Genomic DNA, 23,842 nt, shown 5'->3' with positions numbered 1-23,842 from the left:
ACACATCCAGGCCAAGCTGCTTTCCAGCAGGCATTTAAAGTTTGTGGTCTTATTTCAACAATAGCAGATACAACATGATTTAAGCAGTCTAAAATAGAAATTTTTTCTGAACGACAATTACTGTTAATGATTCATTTTCTAGTTTATCCAATATAAATTGAAAAGTGTGCTTAACGTAATATTTTTTAAAAATAGCAATTACCTTGATCGAATGGCTGAATAATGCTTTTTGTATTGGGTGGAAAAAACACTACCTGCACATTTGGATGTTCTAAATGCAGATGACTTGGTGTATTGTCAACAATTAATAAAACTTTAAAATTGAGAGCTTTTTTGCTTCACATGTTTCCACTTCTGGTACAAAGCAATTATTGAACCATTTCAGTAAATACAGTAGTTGTTACCCAAGCCTTTGTATTAGCCATCTAATGTACCGGCAGCTGTTTTAGAGCATGTGGTCTTAGAGATCGATTTACTAGAAGGGGTTTCAATATTTGATCCCCTGATGCATTGCTACAAAGTAACAATGTTACGTGATCCTTGCTTGCTTTAAACCCACTTGCTTTTTTCTCAGACTTTGCAATGTAAGTTTGACTAGCATTTTCTTCCAAAACAGTCCTGTTTTGTCAGAGTTAAACACTTGATCAGGACAATAGTTACCATCTTCAATAATTTTGACTAACTTCTTTTGAAAATTTTTGGCTGCTGCTGCAATATCGCCTTTAATCTTAACGTTATGAAGTGCATTCCTTTTTAAAAACCCAATTAGCTATCCTTTGCTAGTCGGAAATTCTTTATTAACCTGGGAAGCGGAAGTAGATGGATCCAATTGCTTCATCTGTCCATAAAACCGAAGAGATTTTTGTTTAATTAAATAACCACTTATAGGAATTCTTCTTTGAGTTAATTCTTCAATCCAAATTATGAGCACTCGTTCCATTTTTTCTAATAAAGCATCTTTGAGTATGATGATAATTTGGCACTTAGTTTTGTGCCAGAAATGATAGATTTTCTTATTGCAACTTCATTCTTTTTAATTGCTCTTATAGTAGATTTGCCTAAATTAAAATGTTTACCAATCACCATAGATCCCTCTCCTTTTGCAAATCGATCTAAAATTGCAATTTTCATTTCCAAAGAAATTGCTTTTCTTTAGTGTTTTTTTTTCTCCATTGGGCCAAATTAAATCTTTAAAATAAAAATTAGCAAAATTTAGACTTACGATAATGAAAAGACAAACACTTACTCACATGCAAAATTAAACTTCATGGACAATGACTGCTTACATGTTACACCAGAATGTGCTGCAACACGCTGTTCATTATGTACAACGGTACATAAGTTTTGAAGTTATGCACCACATAAAAAGAGATCCAAGTGTGTGTGTGTGTGTGTAAATAAATATATAAATAATAGAGGTTTATACCTCAGACCAATCACACAAATAGGAGGAATATAGCCAATTTCTTGAACATTTGCAAGAAGAAATCAGTCAAACAAGCAAAAAGGATATTATGATTATTATGGGAGATTTTAATGCAAAGATTAGTTGCTATTCTGAGGATAAAGCAGAAGTAATGGGATAATTTGGACATGGAGATATGAATGAGAGGGGAGGACTTGGTTAATTTTTGTAATAAAAATCAATTGTTTTTCACAAATACCTTATTCTACCACAGGCCACAGCATAAATATACCTGGACATCACCAGACAAGGAAATTAAAAACTGTATAGAATATATAATTATGAATAAAAAATGGTCAGAGCTTTAATAGCTCAATAACACCTTATCCCTACGCTGTCCTCTACAGATAACGGGGAAGATGAAAAGCATTCTTGCTTCGCCCCTTTAAGCCAGTCCTTATAAGGTATAAGGACTTAGTATTTCTTCTGGGTTTGGCTCCCACTGAAGAGAACCTCAATAAAGGTCAAAACTGGTCTTGGTAATAAACCTTCCCATAATGCATAGCATTATACATGTCTGCAAAGAGATGTGCTTTGCATTTTAGGATACTAAGAAAAGTGATGTGAAGTCCTAGCTTCCTTACATGAGTTCTCCCAGTCCTGAAAATACTTCAAGTGGGAAATTTGATTACTTACACTTGGATAAAGGATTAAACCAAGTATATAATTTCTTGATATCTTTAATTTAAAAAAATGGAAGCATTCATTCCAAAATGTCAAAACATTAAAAAAGATTGACATATCACTACAGGCAGCCAATAAAAATTAGAAAATATTCTGACCAAACTCATCAAACAAGTAACAAATAAGATCTGAAAATCAATTTTAGTAAAACAAAACTAAAGAAAAAGAATAATAATCCAAATGAAAATAGGAAACAATAATATAAAACAAATAAAAAATTCTATTACCTAGCTCAGCGATTTCCATTATTTCGAAAACATAGAATCCATAATGAATTGATACCAATTGACAGACTAGATAAAATGTGGAACAATAAAAGATTTAGTAAAGAACTCAAACTAAAGATATATAAAACTATTTGCAATGTTAAATCTGGTGTGAGACAAGGATGTACATTATTCCCTCTGTTATTCATTATCTATATGGATCACATTATGAAGGAAAGTGGTATTAAACATGATATCAAAATTGGAGATGTTAATGTCAGCTCTTTGCTTTATGCGGATGATGCTATACTTCTAAATAAATCCGCTACAAGTCTGCAAGATTCTCTGACTAAATTGAATAGCTGTTGTAATAGATATGGTATGAAGGTCAGCAATAAAAAGACAAAGACAATGAAAATAGGCAGAATCATTGAAAATGTCAACTGTGTTGTGAATGTAGAACCTGTGGAACAAGTAAAACATTTCAGCTACTTATGCACGACTTTTACTGAAGATGGTAAATTAAATATAGAAATAGACAACAGAATCAGCAAAGCTGGTATGGTGGGAAGTCAATTGAATAAATTCATATGGAATAAGAGAGAAATTAGTCGGAACACTAAATTAGCTGTATACAAGACAGTGTTCAAACCAGTTTTAACTTATGGATCTGAGAGCTGGGTTAGAAGTAAAACACTTGACCAAACAAAGACTAGAGACCGCAGATATGAGAGTCCTGAGAAAAATGATAGGCATGAACAGATGCCATCAATGGCAATATCATATTAAAAACGAGGACATTAGGAAAGAACTTGACATTGTCAGCATCCAGGAATGCATTAGCAGAGCTAATCTCAGGTGGTATGGTCACTTAAACAGAACAGGCGAAGAAAGATTAGCAAAACAAGTGTTCTCTGCCAGGTTGGCAGCAAAATGACCCAGAGGAAGACCAAGATATAGGTGGATTGATACGGTACAAAGTGCCTTAGACGATAGAAATATAAGATCTGATAATGTTGGAGTCTTGACAAGTAACAGACTGATTTGGAGGAAAATTGTAGATAGGAAGTTAGTAATGATGTAATTTTTTTCATGTAGTACTATCATATCCTGTACACCCCTTGAGGGTACATGGCAGAAATTTGATGATGATGATAATACCCACAGTACATTATGGCTCAGATCATGGATACTAATTAAAAAAGAAATGGATAATTCACTGCTTTTGTGATGAAATGCCTAAGAAAAATCAGTAAAACAACCTTGACAGAAAGGTCAGAGAAGAACTTCAAGGAAACATTAATTACAACACTAAAATAGAGCTAACCAAGCTGGTTTGGACATGTTTCAAGAATGAACTCAGAAAGAAATGAAAATGAAATAAAAAATTAAATTATTAAATTGCAGAATTTGAATGAGACAGCCCAGCAGAGGAAGACCAAGAAAAATAAAAAAAAATGGATTGACAACATAAAAGAAAACACCTGTAACAGAACCATACAAAAAGACAGCAGACAGAAAGAACTGGCAAAAATTTGTCTTTGAAGAACTGAACCTGCCATGAGCATAAGAGGAAGAAGAGAATATCACAATGTTTTACTTACTATCTTTGCCAGCATTTAGTAAGCAATGATTATTTACAAAAATTTATAAATGACCATTACTATATTACTAAAATTAAGGGGATATTAAATCCCACATTGTTTTAAAACCGAATAAGAAACTCAAAGATAGGAATCAGAGAGTTTCTTGCCGAATATAGTATAGTATAGTAAACTATAAAGTATCGGCGAACACTAGCGTTAGCCAATGCAAGTGATCCTAGTACGTAGTACTATCACGGGCAACTCGTTGCAAAGATGTGTAAAGTTCAGATCGCTATTCTTAGGTATTTTCCATAATGTAAAAACACATTTCCAAGGAAATGTATGCTGTTATTACATTATGGAGGGAGGTCACTACCCATAACAGTTTCAGCCTTTTTTGAGGCTTCATCAGTGAGTAGCTAGATTTAATACCGAAGTGTATAGCGAAAAGAACTTATATACTCTGCGAACGAGTTTTCCAAGTAGGTGCAACCGTTAAGTTACTTAAGTATAAAGAGCTAATAAGCTTCATTTCGGCAATGAAAACATTACTTAAATTAAGGGGATGTTGAATCCCACATAGTTTTAAAACCGAATAAGAAACTCAAAGATTGGAATCAGAGAGTTTCTTGCCGAATATAGTAAACTATAAAGTATCGGCGGACACTAGCGTTAGCCAATGCAAGTGATCCTAGTACATAGTACATTACTGGGCAACTCGTTGCAAAGGTGGAGGAAGAAGTTCAGATCGCTATTCTTAGGTATTTCCCATAATGTAAAAACACATTTCTTAGGAAATGTATGCTGTTATTACATTATGGAGGGAGGTCACTACCCAGACCGGTTTCAGCCTTTTTTGAGGCTTCATCAGTGAGTAACTAGACTTAATACCGAAGTGTATAGCGAAAAGAACTTATATACTCTGCGAACGAGTTTTCCAAGTAGGTGCAACCGTTAAGTTACTTAAGTATAAAGAGCTAATAAGCTTCATTTCGGCAATGAAAACATTACTAAAATTAACGGGATATTAAATCCCACATTGTTTTAAAACCGAATAAGAAACTCAAAGATAGGAATCAGAGAGTTTCTTGCCGAGTATAGTATAGTAAACTATAAAGTATCGGCGAGCACTAGCGTTAGCCAATGCAAGTGATCCTAGTACGTAGTACAATCACGGGCAACTCGTTGCAAAGGTGTGTAAATGTGATTCCTATCTTTGAGTTTCTTATTCGGTTTTAAAACAATGTGGGATTTAATATCCCCTTAATTTTAGTAATGTTTTCATTGCCGAAATGAAGCTTATTAGCTCTTTATACTTAAGTGACCATTACTATTTTTTTCTGAACTATGTTGTGATGCAAAATTTGTAAATCTAAATTTGTATTCATCAGAATTAATACCTGAAGTTTATTTTCAGGTCAAAACCTTACTGATTTGTGTTTTGCAACTGTTGTAATGCAAGTAACAATAACAACAAGAAGCTATAGAAATTAATGGCAAATAGTGTAAAAGCTAGCAGAATATAATTAGATATAAAATGCAGTACACACATGCATTTTAATTTTCATTCTTGACAGTAGTTTTTTTTTTTTCCTCCCTAAAAATCACTCAGAAATATTTTTCTGGGTGATTTTGAGGAGAAAAATCACCTTCAAATTTTCAGACATCTCAGATATTTGCAATCAGTCTAGATTTCTTTGTTGCAAAACTAAACATTATTTTGTTAAATATAAGTTGGCATTAGGTCTTCTTTTGGTGGTAGATTAATTTCAGTACCCAGTGTGAGACTACCACCTCGCTTATTGGAGGTTTGAAGTGGCTTGAAAATTTCCTGTTTGGTCTCAAGATAATGTTTTTTTATTGTCTAATCCTTAGCCCACAATACTAATACAAATGAACTATCAGTTTAAAATATTTCTTAGGTGAGAATCACCAGCCTGGCTGGCCGAGTGGTTAGTGTATCCTCTCTCCAGCCAAAAGGCCGTGGGTTCGAATCCTGCCGTGGGCATGGATGTTTGTGATAGTCTGTGGAAATACTAGTGGTGGTGGTGGTTGGCAGAAGATGGTGTTGGTGTAGTTGTGGTCAGTTGGAGTATTCATTGGTGGATACTGATAGTAGATGGTAGATCATAGTAGTGGTAGATGCCCCCCCCCCGATGAGTCTTTGGACTCCCTGGAGGCAGTAGTGTGTTGGTAAATTTTTAACAACTGGCTCGCTTTATGTTTAACAACCGGCTCGCTTTATGAAAAATTTGATTCTTCACAAAGTTCTATTGTATCTTTAGATGTCTTTGTTTCTGCTTCTTCAAATTTTGTCCTTTTCATGTTTCAGAAGTTTTGCTAATAGGTTTGTAATTCTATTTCATTTTTTCAACTAACGGCTATCTGCTTTTTCGACCACAAAACTCTAACCCTGATTAAAATTATTTTAATTATTTAAAAAAAAAAGAAAAAACCGAAATAAAAACATATATTACCTACAACTTACCTATTATCAAATGAAATCCTGAACAAAAAAATGTAACACTAATATTACCACTCGTAGTCAATCAAATGACCAGAGACTGTAGCCATCGTGATGAATTTTTGTATTTATCGATAGTGCAACAATGTTGCATTTCCAAGAACTTAATGTTGCAAATTCTTGGAAATTTACCGAAAAATAAGGCATTATTGTTTATTCAAATACTCAATTCGGGAGTTTTGATAACGTGTTTGTGTTTTAATGAATAAAGATATTATTTAGTAAATAAATTCATTTCCAAATTCCCGTTTGTAAATTGAGTTTGTGTTTTGTGAATTCTCCTTTATGCATTTATTTTTGATAATAATAATAATATATGTAAGTGTTTATTATACAATTTCAAAATATTTACGAGAAAAAGTATATACCACCATTCATCATCTATCCTTTCATAAAGAATTTTAATAACCGGCTCACCCAATTTAAAAACATTAACAGGCTCGCTAAATTTAACACCACTGCCTGGAGGTGTCAAATAATAATTATCAGCTAAAAATTTAACCAGATTTCGCTTATGAAAGATTCAGAATAATTTTTACGTTTTCCTCATTACTAAATTTACTAAATATTTTTGAATATGTAAACTTGTGCTTCTTCCTTTTGGTCAAGATGTTGAGTAAGTGTTATTTCCTGATGGTAGATAGCAGTATGTAATATAAAATTGACAATACATCAGGGTGAATTCTGTATGCAATTCTCCATTAATTTAATTTCACAAAAATAGTGTTAAGTTTAAACTGGTGATAGTGTTTAGTTTTAACTAAATTACATTTGAATAGCAAATATTTTCACATAATTCAAATATATGAAACTGAATTTTTTTCACGACTCCACTGCACTTAAGGATACTATGAGGTAAAACTAGGCAATATTTTACAAGAAACTCTTATATATATTCCCTTGAAAAGTGCATTATATTTCTTTGCCATCTTGAGGAACATTACATATTACTTAAAAAAGTAAATCAGTAATTGAAGTGAAATTGTTGCAGTTTGGCTTCAGCTTCTGTTCATTAATAATAATCAGAAAAAGTTTGAAAAATCTGAAGGAAAATTATTATCATTGGTCAGTTTGGATAATTATACAGATATACAGTTTTATGTGTGGTAACTTTTTAAATTTTAGTACCAGTATGTGAGGGACAATTACATTTCATCAGATATATTATCATAATATATACATGGAAGGTGGCAAGTATTAATTTTGCTTTAATGTATAGTTTATACATCTTTTTTTTTAAATATATATATTTTTTTATTAAGTTTGGGTCTTATTTTTTAATTATCAGATCTTGCATGTTTCATTGAAAAGCTGCCCAACGATGAAGATAATATTAATTCTGATTTTGTTATCCATCAGTACTTCACATCACAGGAAACTCTTGCCATAAGAGAGGAACTTTCAGCAGAAACTGTAAAGGTAAAAAAATTTAGAGGAATATATTTAAAATGAAAATTTTAAATTATTTAAGAGTACTATTTTAAAGAGGTACTATATTATTCATTTTGTTTGTCTGTCCATATGTATGACATTCCTTGGATGAGGATGAAGAATTTCATTGGAATTTGATATTTGGAATCTTTTAAAAAATTTGATCTTTTCTATTTTTATTTCATTTTGGCAATTTGTATGGACAAAATTTGGTAGTTCTTACTAAATAGCTTAAGGAAATTACAATGTACAATAGAATATACATTAAAATAAATGTTAATATACTTCTAATATTTCAGCAACAGTATCCACTGCATGGTCTGCAAGACCAGAGTGGCTGTATTGGTGAAAACGGATGTAGCCCTTGTGTTCTGAAATTCTGATATTAGCTGTCCTGCCTGTTTGGCCAAAGTAGGACAGCTTACAACTGCGAGGGACTTGGTATACACCAGGTAGGTCTTTAGTGGGGCGGATAAGGGATGCCAATAATAAGGTCTGTAACAAGACGTTAAGTCATGTTTTTTTAGAATGTAATTTTTTCTGAGGTGTCTCAGATATAGGGAATGGGGATGGATTTAGAGTAATGCTTGTTGTGAAAGGGGGGAGGGGGGGTTGTGGTTTATTGGTTTCATTATGTTTTGGATTTTTTTGGAGGGGGTAGCCATTGGCTAAGAAAGTGTTGAGAATGTGGTTCAGGTCTGTGGGTAGGGCATTGTCATTGGGACAGATAAGTTTAGCCCTGTTGTGTAGTGTCTTAATGACTCCATATTGTTGTGGGGGGGGGGAATGGTCGGATTGTTGGTGAATGTATCTGCCTGTATGGGTGGGTTTTCTATCAACTGAGAAAACCAAGGTTCCATCAGGCTGGCAGTTGACTAGTGTGTTTAAGAAAGGAAGGCAGTTGTTTTTTTCTTCTTCCAGGGTGAACTTGATTCTGGGGTGTTGGTTGTTTAAGTGTGTTAGGAAGGAGAGGAGTGTATCAGAGCCATGTGGCCAAATAGCGAACACATCATCAACATAGCGAAGTCGTGGGGGGGGGGGGGAATGGTCGGATTGTTGGTTTTTGTGGGGCACAGTTTAAGGCTTTCTCTTCAAAAGTCTCCATATAAAAGTTGGCCAGGGGTGGAGAGGTGGAGAACCCATGGCTGTCCCCCTTTATTTGTTTGTAAAATTTTCCTTGCCAAACAAATTAGCCTGCGTTCATTGTGAAATGAAATAGGGCTGTGATATCGGGAGTAAATTTATCTTGGATTAGCTCTAAGGATTCTTTGAGTGGGACATTTGTGAATAGGGAGGAGACCTCAAAACTGACCAATATGTCAGTGTGTTTGAATGTAAGGTTTTCTATGCTGGCTTTGAAGTGGGCTGAGTTATTTTATGTGTGAAGGTGTGTTGCCAGTATAGTGTGTGAGGGCTTTGGCCAAGTCCCTTGCAATTGTAAGCTGCCCTACTTTGGCCAAACAAGCAGGACAGCTAATATCAGAATTTCAGAACACAAGGACTACATCTGTTTTCACCAATACAGCCACTCTGGTATTGCAGACCATGTGCTGGATACCCGCCATAGAATACAGTGGAAGAAAGCCACGATAATACACCATAGTAAATTAAAATATGAAAGGCTATTCATGGAAGATTCAGCCTCAGCCCTAAGAAACAATCCAAACCTCAACAAATTTGGTTGCACGAGACTGCCCCAAATTTGGGAAACCTATCTCAGAAGACCTTCAGCCCAATCAGCCAAGAATACCAACATTGCCCGCTAGGGGGCACCATCAGGACTTTTAGGAGAAAGAATAGCTTCATGCTTTGTTCTTCATTTACTGTGCACTGTGCTTGCATGCACAAGTCTTGTATTTAAGTTCCTGTGATAATGGCAACGTGACGTTGCCAAAATATTGCAAGTGTATTAATATTTATTTTAATGTATATTCTATTTACATTGTAATTTCCGTAAGCTATTTAGTAAGTATGTATAACCAACGTCTAAGCCTTTCCACAAAAATTTGGTAGTATTTCAGAAATATAAAACTTGAACTTTGCTCTGTCTGGATGGCATTGAATAAAATTTGGTTTTCAGATGTCCACTCAATTTCATATTGGTTTTAATTAGACTCAATTTTATTGACCAAATTTGACAATGTTAGAAATTCACAGAATTGATTGAAATGATAGTAATCATTATGCTCAACTTAAATCGAATTAATGAAATTTGAAATTATAATGTTAGAATTTCTAATTTTTAATTAAATTTGAGATTTTATTAAATTACATTTTAAATTTAAATTCTCATCATCATCAAATTCCTGACATGTACCCTCAAGGGGTGTACAGGATACGATAGTACTACATGAAAAATTTACATTATTACTAACTTCCTATCTACAATTTTCCTCCAAATCAGTCGTTTTCTTGCCAACCTGGCAGAGAACACTTGTTTTGCTAATTTTTCCTCACCCATTCTGTTTAAGTGACCATACCACCTGAGATTAGCTCTGCTAACGCATTCCTGGATGCTGACAATGTCAAGTTCTTTCCTAATATCCTTGTTTTTAATATGATATTGCCATTGATGCCATCTGTTCATGCCTCTAATCTTTCTAATCTATCTGCGGTCTCTAGTCTTTGGTCAAGTATTTTACTTCTGACCCAGCTATCAGATCCATAAGTTAAAACTGGTTTGAACACTGTCTTGTATACTGCTAATTTCGTGTTCAGACTAATTTCTTTCTTACCAGCTTTGTTGATTCTGTTGTCCATTTCCATATTTAATTTACCATCTTCAGTAAAAATCGTGCCAAGTAGCTGAAATGTTTTACTTGTTCCACAGGTTCCCTGTTCACAACACAGTTGACATTTTCAACAATTCTGCCTATTTTCATTGTCTTTGTCTTTTTAATGCTGACCTTCATACCATATCTATTACAACAGTTATTCAGTTTAGTCAGGGAATCTTGCAAACTTGTAGCGGATTTATTTAGAGGTATAACATCGTCTGCATAAAGCAAAGAGCTGACATTAACATCTCCAATTCTGATATCATGTTTAATACCACTTTCCTTCATAATGTGATCAATATAGATAATGAATAACAGAGGGAATAATGTACATCCTTGTCTCACACCAGATTTAACATTAAACCATCTTCCTGTACTTCCTTCAATTCTAACTACTGACTTACAACTCAAATAAAGACTAAGTATTGCTTGATATAATGCCCCATTGACAGCATATAACTGTAGAATAGCTTCTCTCTCTTGGCACCTTCATATGCCTTTTCCAGATCGACAAAACTTAAATACAGATCTTTGTTATATTCCCATACTTTCTCGACTATTTGTCGTAAAGTGAAGATCTGATCCTGACATCCTCTACTTGGTCTGAATCCAGCTTGTTCTTCACCATGCTTTTCTTCCACAATTCTTCTCAACTGTTTTTCAAGTATACTTGCATAGATCTTGCTAGGAACACTCAGGGAAATACCTCTGTAATTCTCACTTTCAGTTTTATTTCCCTTTTTATATATGGGTACTATTAGAGCTCTACTACAATCATCGGGAATTCGTCCCTCTGTCCAGGCTTTCTGAACTATGCAGTGCAGCCACTGTAAGACGTTTATACCACCATACTTCAGCATTTCTGGTCGAATATCATCTATTCCTGCTGCCTTTCCAATTTCAAGCCTTTGATGGCTTTTTCTACTTCAAGTATGGATATGTATTCCTGACTATACCTGTTGAGTTTTTTACAGGTTTGCTCTCACTGCTTGTCTCATTTAGCAATTTTTCGAAGTAATTATTCCATACTTCAAGGATATCTTTTTCTCCTGTTTTCATGTCACCTTTATCATCTCTAACTCCTTTTACAGCACTCCTTCCTACATTTCTAAGCTTCTTCAACAACCTTCAGAATATCTTGCCATCTTCTTGATATTTATTTTCTATATTCTTGTCAATGTCCTCTCATGACTTTTTTTTAGCTAGTTTTACACAGTGTTTCGCTTTCTTACATTTGTCTCTGTATTCTCTAAGAGCACAAGCTGACTTATTTCTAGGAACTTTTGATTTCATATGCTTTCTTCTTTTCCTTCACTACATCTTTAACTTCCTGTATCCACCATGGAGTACTTATTTTTCTATCCTTGCAGACCACCTCACCACATGCCTCCCTGGCTGAATCAATCAGGGTTTTCTTCAAGGCTTGCCACTGAATCCCCAAGGTTTGATTCCTGTTCTCAAACTCTTTCATTTTCTTTTCAATAATCTTTCTGTATTTTAGTCTACAGTTCACATCTGAGAGCTGCTCAACTTTTATTCGTTTAAAACTTTCTTACATGTTATTCTTTTCAATATGAAATTCAATTTTATGCTGCTCAATACTAAATAGTGATCCCTTCCAATTTCAAATCCTCTGTACACTCTGGTGTCCTGCACCAGGGAGAAAACATCACTATCAACAATAACATAGTCAATGAGACTTTTCTTATTCCTTGCCTCTTCTTTCCATGTGAATTTGTGCACATTTTTATGCTGGAACATGGTGTTAGTAATAACCAGTCCACGTCCTGAGCAGAAATCCAACAGTTATTTGCCATTATTATTAGCTTGGCTCTTTTCTCCAAATTTTCCAAAAATATTTTTATATATCTGACAATCATTTCCTACTCTGCTATTTAGATCCTCAACAAGGACCAACTTTTCCTTTTTCATTGTGTCAGTTGCTTTTTCTAAAGCATTCAAAAAATTCCTCCACTTCTACCTTAGTAGATCCTTCTGTGGGACAATAGACACAAATAAGTCTCATTGTCCAATTCCCCATTCTGATATTTGCCCACATCACTCTACTTGAGACTGCCTGCCATTCAAGAAGATTAGCCTCGTATTTTGTGTTGAATACTATGGCTACTCCTTCTTTTCCTTGATTGTCATTTCCTGAATATAACATTTTGTATTTATTGCTCAGAAAGATCTCACCAGTTTTTGTCTTTTTTGTTTCAGTCACTCCTATTATGTTGATCTGGTACTTATCTAATTCTTCAGGTAGCTCCATTTCTTTGCCATTCAGGCTTCTTATGTTGATAGTACCGTTCTTTAACTCTGGGGATGTTGAGTTGGGGTGTGTTTTAGGATTTGGTCCAGTAGCTGACTTTTTGCTGTTCGCCCTGGTTCCCTGGCAATAACAATGGGGGCCTTGTTTATCCGGGTGACACCCCAGCCGGCATGAAATTTTGCCATGTTGTACCATCATTTTCTATATTGGTTTAAGCCAATAAGAATACAATTTGTTTGGCTAAATCCCAAATTGCCAGCCCATCCTTGTTCATTCAGTATCCAGGTAGATACCCAACAGGGTGCACCATGAGAAGGAGGTGAGGATTGGACATTAGGTCAGAAGTCCTGGTCGGTTCTCCGCATTCCTTTATAGGCTATATGGAGGTCTCCTCTTAGTTATACAGCTTTGACCCTTAAGCACCCCAATTTAAATTCTAAATGTTAGAACTTCTAATTTCATTTCATTTAGCAGAATCTGTACTAAATGAAACTTACTATTACTACTACTAATTTAATACTAGTGGAACGTATTCCAAATTATATGTTTGCAGTACATAAATTAATGTTTATTTAATAATGCTCTAGGTTTAATTACTGTTATAACAAATTATGTCACTATTACAGGAATACTAATATGTCACACAAAAGGCATCTTTTTTATGATTATTCCAATAATTTTCTTGCTTGTTAGTATGTTAATGCATGGCAGTCAGCTTTATTACTTTAATTAATGTTTAGGCTTTGCCACTAAATAAATGAAACAGGAATGGTATTATTTTGCTCATAAAGCCAGTACAGTTTGCAAAGAAAAACTGCCACACAATGTAAATAATATGACTGGAGGAAGTACTATGAAAATCTCCTTCCTAACTTTATGAAATAGCTGCACTCTTGTACTATCACCTGTAGCTCACTTATATTTTTGTATGTGTGTTCTTTCACATACATTTCAACACATATTTTTTGGCTAATAATGAACTGCTTTTTTCATCTCACCATGTGTAACAACTTCTAGTATTGAAGTTGTCTATTTCTACCAATTTTTTTAAATTTATGTTGTTACTCATATTATAATATTTGTGTGGAGTCAGAAGACCTACACTAACCTTTATACACATGATTCTTATCATACCTCTCCTTAAACTCATTCATTGTCAGGTCACTCTCAACTAATTCTGTCAGTCCATTCCACTCATTCACCCTCTAAGTGAAAAATCCAGTCTGCCCACCTTTACTAACCACATTCTTACACAACTTCCAGAGATGACCTCTAAATCTATATTTGTCAGATGTTGAAAAATCCCCCCCACCCCTCCTTTTTTTTTTTAATCTTGTATAGAGCCAGTGCCTGGTTGGCTGAGTGGTTAGTGTATCCACTTTCCAGCTGACAGGCTATGGGCTCGAATCCTACTATGGGCATGGATGTTTGTGATTGCCTTTCGTGGGCGAGAGCAACATTAAAATTAAAAAAAAAAAAAACTTTAATAACTTATAAGTTTCCTTCATGTAACCTCTTCACTTTACTACCTGTCAACCAATTGCATCCCATGCACCTTCAACCTATCCTCATAGGGAGCATTCCACAGACCTGTCATCTGCTTGATCACTCATCTCTGAATCCTCTCCACCACCTTCTAATCTTCAAGTAAATGCAGGTGATCAAATCTGTGCAGTGTTGAGATACAGATGAACCAGACTTATAAAGAGGGATAATGACCTTATCTTCACTTGTTACTGTGTTTTTCAACATCTAAGTAATCCTTTGAGTTATTTTACCAACTTTTGCAATGTCCAGACTTCAACTTCCAGTCCACCATTATCTTCGAATCCCAAGCCTAATGAATTTTCTCAATTCAGTACCATCTGATACACAGTATGTAACATTTTCAAGCTGAAGTGCATAACCTCGCATTTTGCAACATTAAATTGGTAATCGTTATCCTTCACTCACAATGCCAGTTTATTTAAATCATCCTGCAGGATATGTATGTCACTTTATCAACTTTTGTTCTCCCTAGTGCTTAAGGGTCAAAGCTATATATCTGAGAGGAGACCTTCTCATACTCTTTAAAGGAAATACAGATATCCATACGTGAAATAGAAAAAAGCCATCAAAAGCCTGAAATGTGGAAAAATCACCTGGGTTCGACCAGAAATGCTCAAGTATGGAGTTATAAAAGTCTTACAGTGGCTGCATTGCATAGATCCCAGGACACTGCCTGGACACAGGGACAAATTCCAGATGATTGGAATAGAGCTCTCTTAGTACTCCTAGATAAAAAGAGAAATAAAACTGAATGTGAGAATTACAGAGGTATTTCCCTACTGAGTGTTCCTGGTAAGATTTGTGCAAGTATGTTTTTGAGGAATGGTTGAGAATGATTGTAGAAGGGAAGCTTGGTGAAGAACAAGCTGGATTCAGTCAAATAGAGGCTGTCAGGATCAGATTTTCACTTTACGACAAATAGTTTAGAAATCATGGGAATATAATAAAGATTTGTATTTAAGTTTTGTAGATCTGGAAAAAGGCATATGACAAGGTGCCAAGCCGTTCAAAACGCTACAGTTATATGATGTCAATGGGGCATTATGTTAATCAATACTTAGTCTTTATTTGAGTTGTAAGTCAGCAGTTAGAATTGAAGGAAGTGTAGGAAGATGGTTTGATGTTAAATATGGTATCACATAAGGATGTACATTATCCCCTCTGTTATTCATTATCTATATTGATCACATTATGAAGGAAAGTGGTATTAAACCTGATATCAAAATTAGAGATGCAAATCTCAGCTGTTTACTTTATACATATGATGTTATACTTTTAAATAAATCCAGTATGAGTTTGCCAGATTTTCTGACTAAATTATTGAATAACTGTTGTAATAGATATGGTTCGAATGTCAGTAATAACAAGACAAAGACAATGAAAATAAGCAGAAGCATTGAAAATATCAACTGTATTTTGAATGGAGAACCTATAGAACATGTAAAACATTTCAGCTATTTAGGCACAATTTTTAGTGAAAATGGTAAATTAGATATGGAAATAGACAACTGAATCAACAAATCTGAATAAGAAGGAATAATAGGAAGTCAACTGAATAAATTTATGTGTAATAAGAGAGAAATTAGTCAAAACACTAAATTTGCTATACAGTAGTGTCCAAACTAATTTTAACTTATGGATCTGAGAGCTGGGTTAGAAATGAAACACTTGACCAAAGACTAGAGACAACAGATATGAGGGTTCCTGAGAAAGATTAGAGGCATGAACAGATGGCATCAGTGGCCATATCGTATTAAAAACGAGGATATTAGGAAAGAACTTCACTTTTTTAGCATCTAGGAATGTGTTAGCAGAGCTAATCTCAGGTGGTATGGTCACGTAAACAGAATAGGAGAGGAAAGATTACCCAAAACAAGTGTTCTCTGCCAGGTTGGCAGGAAAAAAACCTAGAGGCAGACTAAGATGTAGGTGGATTGATACAATAAAAAGTGCCTTAGAAGACTGAAATATAAGATCTGATAATGTTGGAGTCTTGATAGATAACAGATTGATTTGGAGGAAAATTGTAGATAGGAAGTTAGTAATGGTGTAATTTTTTCATGTAGTACTGTCATATCCTGTACACCCCTTGAGGGTACATGGCAGGAATTTGATGATGATAATGATGTTCTCCCCAGTTTTGCATGACCTCTAAACAACTGAATATTCCCTGTTAAATCTTCCATATATTATTGATATACAAATTAAAGAGCAGTGGCCCTAGTACAGAATCCTGAGCACTCCATTAGTCATCCTCATTCTCCTAGATTCTGCTACACTATATACTAGTTTGTCTACCCTCTCCCATTCTTGCTACCAGCTTCATATCCATTCCTGTTTGCTACAACTTTTTAAATAGTTTTCCATGCAATATTCTGTCAGATGCTTTTCCAAATTTCAGCAATATTGTGGTATAGCCATTTCCAATGTTCCCTCTAAGCTGTGTATGTACACACCAGTGAAAAGCATGCGCACATGCATAGTAACTGCAAACACAAAATTTTTGCTTTCAGAATTTTTAATTTACAAGCAACGATTTTTGAACATGTTATAAAAATGAATTGTAACAAATTATACTTGTCACTTAAATTAAGGGGATAAAAATCCCTTATTATTATACAGCCAGTATGTGAAACTTTAAGATTGAAAACTACGATCTAAGAGTTTCATGCTGACGAACTGTCGGCGAATCCAAGCTTAAGTGACCACTTGGTAGTACCACACCAAGGCAACTCGAAGCAAAGGTGGAGCAAGCTCCCCTCACTATCCTTGATATTTTCTCGTAATGTAAAACACAGCTCCTAGGAGATGTAATACTGCCTTACATTATGAGGAGAGGTCACTACCCAGACCGGTTTCAACCGTTTTTGAGGTCTCATCAGGGAGTAGCTAGACCTGGATGACATCAAAGTTTAAATGAAAAGAACTTACATACCTTCACTATACGAATGCCAGAAAGGTGTGCTCCTATATTATATTATAACTAAGATGAAAAGCCAAACGACTTTTTTTTTTTTTTTGAGACCTCAAAAAAGGTTGAAACCAGTCTGGGTAGTGACCTCTCCTCATAATGTAAAGTGTAAAGCAGTATTACATCTCCTAGGAGCTGTGTGTTTTTACATTATGAGAAAATATCAAGGATAGTGAGGGAGCTTGCTCCACCTTTGCTTCGACTTGCCTTGGTGTGGTACTACCAAGTAGTCACGCTTGGATTCGCCGACAGTTTGTCAGCATGAAACTCTTAGATCGTAATTTTAGATCTTAAAGTTTCGCATACTGGCTGTATAATAATAAGGGATTTTTATCCCTTTAATTTAATTATCATATTTTCAGGTGTATAAGATGCACCCAGGGGTGCTTAAGGGTCAAAGCTGTATAACTGAGAGGAGACCTCCACATAGCCTTTAAAGGAATGCGGAGAACCGACCAGGGCTTCTGACCTAATGTCCAATCCTCACCTTCTCGTGGTGCACCCTGTTGGGTATCTACTTTGATACTGAACGAATGAGGATGGGCTGGCAATTTGGGATTTAGCCGACCAAATTGTATTCTTATTGGTTAAACCAAAATAAAAAATGATGGTACAACATGACAAAATTTCATGCCGGCTGGGGCGTCGCCCGGTTAAACAAGGCCCCCGTTGTTTTCGCCAGGGAACCAGGGCGAACAGTGAAAAGTCGGCTACTGGAACAGATCTGAAAACAAACCCCAACTCAACATCACCAGAGTTAAAGATCGGTACTATCAATGTAAGAAGCCTGAATGGCAAAGAAATGGAGCTAGCTGAGGAATTAGATAAGTACCAGATCGACATAATAGGGGTGACTGAAACAAAAAAGACCAAAACTGGTGAGATCTTTCTGAGCAATAAATACAAAATGTTATATTCAGGCAATGACAATCAAGGAAAAGAAGGAGTAGCCTTAGTATTCAACACAAAATACGAGGCTAATCTTCTTGAATGGCAGTCAGTCTCAAGTAGAGTAATGTGGGCAAATATGAGAATGGGGAACTGGACAATGAGACTTATTTGTGCCTATGGACCCACAGAAGGTTCTACTAAGGTAGAAGTGGAGGAATTTTTTGAGGCTTTAGAAAAAGCAACTGACACAATGAAAAAGGAAAAGTTGGTCCTTGTTGGGGATCTAAATAGTGATGTTTTCTCCCTGGTGCAGGACACCAGAGTGTACAGAGGATTTGAAATTGGAAGTGATCACTATTTAGTCTTGAGCAGGATAAAATTGAATTTCATATTGAAAAGTAGGAAATGATTGTGAGACATACAAAAATATTTTTGGAAAATTTGGAGAAAAGAGCCAAGCTAATAATAATGGCAAATATCTATTGGATTTCTGCTCAGGACATGGACTGGTTATTACTAACACCATGTTCCAACATAAAAATATGCACAAATTCACATGGAGAGAAGAGGCTAGGAATAAGAAAAGTCTCATTGACTATGTTATTGTTGATAGTGATGTTTTCTCCCTGGTGCAGGACACCAGAGTGTACAGAGGATTTGAAATTGGAAGTGATGACTATTTAGTCTTGAGCAGGATAAAATTGAATTTCATATTGAAAAGAATAACATGTAAGAAAGTTTTAAAGCGAATAAAAGTTGAGCAGCTCTCAGATGTGAACTGTAGACTAAAATACAGAAATATTATTGAAAAGAAAATGAAAGGGTTTGAGAACAGGAATCAAACCTTGGAGATTCAGTGGCAAACTCTGAAAGAAACATTGATTGATTCTGCCAGAGAGGCATGTGGTGAGGTTGTGTGCAAGGATAAAAAAATCAGAACTCCCTGGTGGACACAGGAGGTTAAAGAGGCAGTGATGGAAAAGAAGAAAGCATATCAAAAGTTCTTGGCAAATAAGTCAGCTTTTACTCTTACAGAATACAGAGACAAATGTAAGAAAGCTAAACAGTGTGTAAAACTAGCTAAACAAAAGTCATGGGAGGACTTTGGCAAGAATATAGAAAATAAATATCAAGAAGGTGGCAAAATATTCTGGAGGTTGTTGAAGAAGCTTAGGAATGGAGGAAAGAGTGCTGTAAAAGGAATTAGAGATGATAAAGGTGAAATGAAAACAGGAGAAAAAGATATCCTTGAAGTATGGAGTAATTACTTTGAAAAACTGCTAAATGAAACAAACAGTGATGACAGCACAGTGATAAAAAACACTGACCAGGCATGCAGTCAGGAATACATATCCATACTTGAAGTAGAAAAAGCAATCAAAGGCTTGAAATGTGGAAAGGCAGCAGGAGTAGATGATATTCGACCAGAAATGCTGAAGTATGGTGGTATAAGAGTCTTGCAGTGGCTGCACTGCATAGTTCAGAAAGCCTGGACAGAGGGACGAATTCCCGATGATTGGACTAGAGCTCTCATAGTACCCATATATAAAAAGGGAAATAAAACTGAATGTGAGAATTACAGAGGTATTTCCCTACTGAGTGTTCCTGGCAAGATCTATGCAAGTATACTTGAGAAACGGTTGAGAAGAATTGTGGAAGAAAAGCTTGGTGAAGAACAAGCTGGATTCAGGCCAAATAGAGGTTGTCAGGATCAGATCTTCACTTTACGGCAAATAGTCGAGAAAGCATGGGAATATAACAAAGATCTGTATTTAAGTTTTGTCGATATGGAAAAGGCATATGACAAGGTGCCAAGAGAGAAGCTATTCAATACGCTGCAGGTATATGGTGTCAATGGGCCATTATATCAAGCAATACTTAGTCTTTATTTGAGTTGTGAGTCAGCAGTTAGAATTGAAGGAAGCACAGGAAGATGGTTTAATGTTAAATCTGGTGTGAGACAAGGATGTACATTATCCCCTCTGTTATTCATTATCTATATGGATCACATTATGAAGGAATGTGGTATTAAACCTGATATCAAAATTGGAGATGTTAATGTCAGCTCTTTGCTTTATGCAGATGATGTTATACTTCTAAATAAATCCGCTACAAGTCTGCAAGATTCTCTGACTAAATTGAATAGCTGTTGTAATAGATATGGTATGAAGGTCAGTAATAAAAAGACAAAGACAATGAAAATAGGCAGAATCATTGAAAATGTCAACTGTGTTGTGAATGGAGAACCTGTGGAACAAGTAAAACATTTCAGCTACTTAGGCACAATTTTTACTGAAGATGGTAAACTAAACATAGAAATAGACAACAGAATCAGCAAAGCTGGTATGGCGGGAAGTCAATTGAATAAATTCATATGGAATAAGAAAGAAATTAGTCGGAACACTAAATTAGCTGTATACAAGACAGTGTTCAAACCAATTTTAACTTATGAATCTGAGAGCTGGGTCAGAAGTAAAACACTTGACCAAAGACTAGAGACCGCAGATATGAGAGTCCTCAGAAAGATTAGAGGCGTGAACAGATGGCATCGATGGCAATATCATATTAAAAATGAGGATATTAGGAAAGAACTTGACATTGTCAGCATCCAGGAATGCGTTAGCAGAGCTAATCTCAGATGGTATGGTCACTTAAATAGAATGGGAGAGGAAAGATTAGGAAAACGACCCAGAGGAAGACCTAGATATAGGTGGATTGATACGGTACAAAGTGCCTTAGACGATAGAAAAATAAGATCTGATAATGTTGGAGTTTTGACAAGTAACAGACTGATTTGGAGGAAAATTGTAGATAGGAAGTTAGTAATGATGTAATTTTTCATGTAGTACTGTCATATCCTGTACACCCCTTGAGGGTACATGGCAGGAATTTGATGATGATGATGATGATGAAGACGCACCCAAGAAATTTAATACAATTTTCTGGAAAAAAAAACAACCTCACAGGATGTTGAAAGGATTAAACTAAATTTATTATAACCTCACAGGATATTTTGACTGCATGTGTACGAATCATTTTTGTTGAAATGGCAATGCCATTTTGCCGATTTTCTTGCACCCATTTTCAAACTTCAGTCTCTAGTTCTGGCCACTTCGCAATTATTCCACGTTCCATGCACTTTTCATTATGCAAATTGTACAAAATCTCCTTCTGACCATGCCAAGTTCTAATCATTTTTTCTGTAGGCAGAGGTCCAAAATGTCTTTCAGCTTCCCAATTCCCATATTCTTCCACATATTTTACAACCTGCAATTTCTAACTTGAAGTATATGAATGTCGCCTGTTTTTTTCCATCACTAAAATCTATGAGGAAATATCAAACTGAACACAAAATATCTCAACACATCAACTCAATACTGATAAACATCGGAAACTGATTACTCCGATAAGATAGTATGAAACTTGAATAGGGTCTCCCCGTTCTTAGCCAATGACGTGCTAGAAGTCACGTGAAGGTCACGCATCAGTTTGATTGTACCATTAACTGCCTACAAAGATCTTTGAACATAAAAGGGAGTGCGTATGACTTTGAAAAGAGGAAACAATCTTTACCTTCATTTTATAAGACGCACCCCATTTTTAAGATGAATTTTTAAGGTAAAAAAGCGCGTCTTATACACCGGAAAATACGGTAACTTCGCCAGAAAAGAAATAAATAGCCATTTGGCTTTTCATCTTAGTTTTAATACTTGTCATTTATTTTATTTAGTAATTTCTCCAATGTATCCACTCCAATATTACTCTAACCTATTCCAACTTAATACACTCATTAATTAGTTACTTTTAGCTTGTGCCATGTGGGCAAACTTACACTGACATCAATAAGTTGCAGAGGCATATTTGTTTAGATTGGCTACTGTCTAGACAGTACATTCACTTGGACTCATGTAAACAGTGTTAGATTTTTCTAGCTACATGGATTTATGCAAATTAATTTTGTGCTTGCAATTTTTGATACTTCTGGGATTCATGTACATGCATTTCAGCATCCCCTTGGATCCCCAGTTTCCCTTTGTGTATACTGTCATTACCAACCCATTCAGATTTGGTAATCACAGTACACAAAGGAAAACTGTGGATCCAAGGGGGTGCTGAAATGCATTTACATGAATCCCAGAAGTATCAAAAATTGCAAGCACAAAATTAATTTGTTATGATAGGTTTCACGGTATAAAAGAACACAGATGGTTAAGCAAATAACTATTTATTAACTTAAGGCTAATATTTCGCTGGTCTTATATCCAGCATCTTCAGAGCACACAACACAAAGTTTGTTACAAAGGCAAGACAACCACAATCCGGTGTAACAGTGGGGACAGTATAAGTGATTGCAGCGTGCAACACAAGACCTAATATGGCGCCATCTAGGTAAAAAAAAAAAAAAAATTTCAAGTTTTGAAATAGTAGTCCAAATGATAAAAAATAAAAGTAATAGATATTAATTTGGTCTTAGGATGACTGTCTCCCAAATCTTTGGTAGATTTATACAGCCATACTTGTTAAGGTTTGGGGTATGTTTCAAGGCTTCTGTTGATTCCAGGAACAACCTCTCTGACTTGTAGAAGCTTCTGTGCATTACTTTTGTTTCTTTCCAATTGATCCTGTGGTCAGGGGTATTCAGAGCATGGTCTGCCAGACCCGACTTACCATAGCGAAAGTGTCGGATATATTTTTTGTGTTCACTGAGGCGGATGTCCACATTTCTTCCTGTCTGTCCGTAGTAGGCTTGCTAATTTTTTATAAGGTTTAAATACTGTGCGTACTTGGTGTTTGTTAAGCACCCTAGATATCTTTTCAGATGTGCCTTTAATGTATGGGATGGTGATTGTTTTGTTGTAGTCTTCTGTGGTAGATAGAGGGGATTTATGGGTAGCATTTAGTATGTTATCTATTTTACGGGGATTATAACCATTGTTTAAGAAGGTTTGACATAGGTGAGAAAGTTCAGCAGTGAGAGCACTGTCATTGGAACAGATTGCTCTAGCTCTATGGGTTAGTGTTTTTAAGATACCATATTGTTGAGAAGGGTGATGGTGTGATTGTTTGTGTATCTCCCTGTATGTGTGGGTTTTCTGTAAACAGAAAATGATAAGGTACCTTCTGGAAGACGTGTGATCAGTGTGTCCAAGAAAGGCAGGCAGTCATTGGCTTCTAGTTCCATTGTAAAGTGGATTTTAGGATGCTGGCTATTTAGGTGCGCTAAAAATATATTCAATGTGTCTGGGCCATGTGGCCAAATGGCAAACACATCGTCAACATAGCGTAGCCAGAGGCTAGGTTTGAGAGTGGCTGTGTTGATAGCTAATTTTTCCAGATGTTCTATGTAGAAGTTGGCTAAGGGGGGGGAAAGAGGTGAACCCATAGCTGTCCCATCTAACTGTTTGTATATTTTCCCTTTCCATGTAAAATAACCTGCCTGTACTGTGAATTTAAATAGCTGGGGATATATCTGGGGGAAATTATGAA

General features: G+C 35.5%; 1 protein-coding gene across 1 annotated transcript in view; it reads left to right on the top strand.

The window, feature by feature from the left end:
- Positions 1–23,842, top strand: part of LOC150101877 (serine/threonine-protein kinase ATR-like) — an 860,597-nt gene that overhangs the window by 24,295 nt on the left and 812,460 nt on the right. Inside the window, exon 3 of the mRNA XM_090399924.1 lies at positions 7,754–7,884. Coding sequence (XP_090256050.1) covers positions 7,754–7,884 — 131 coding nt within the window. The remainder of the gene's footprint in view (positions 1–7,753; positions 7,885–23,842) is intronic.

Source organism: Typopeltis vanoorti, chromosome 11, assembly GCF_054136105.1.
Source record: "Typopeltis vanoorti isolate ZY-2024b chromosome 11, IOZ_Tvanoo_1.0, whole genome shotgun sequence".
Classification (NCBI taxonomy): domain Eukaryota; kingdom Metazoa; phylum Arthropoda; class Arachnida; order Uropygi; family Thelyphonidae; genus Typopeltis; species Typopeltis vanoorti.
Note: the sequence above shows the minus strand (reverse complement) of the source record. Positions and strands in the feature narration are given on the sequence as shown.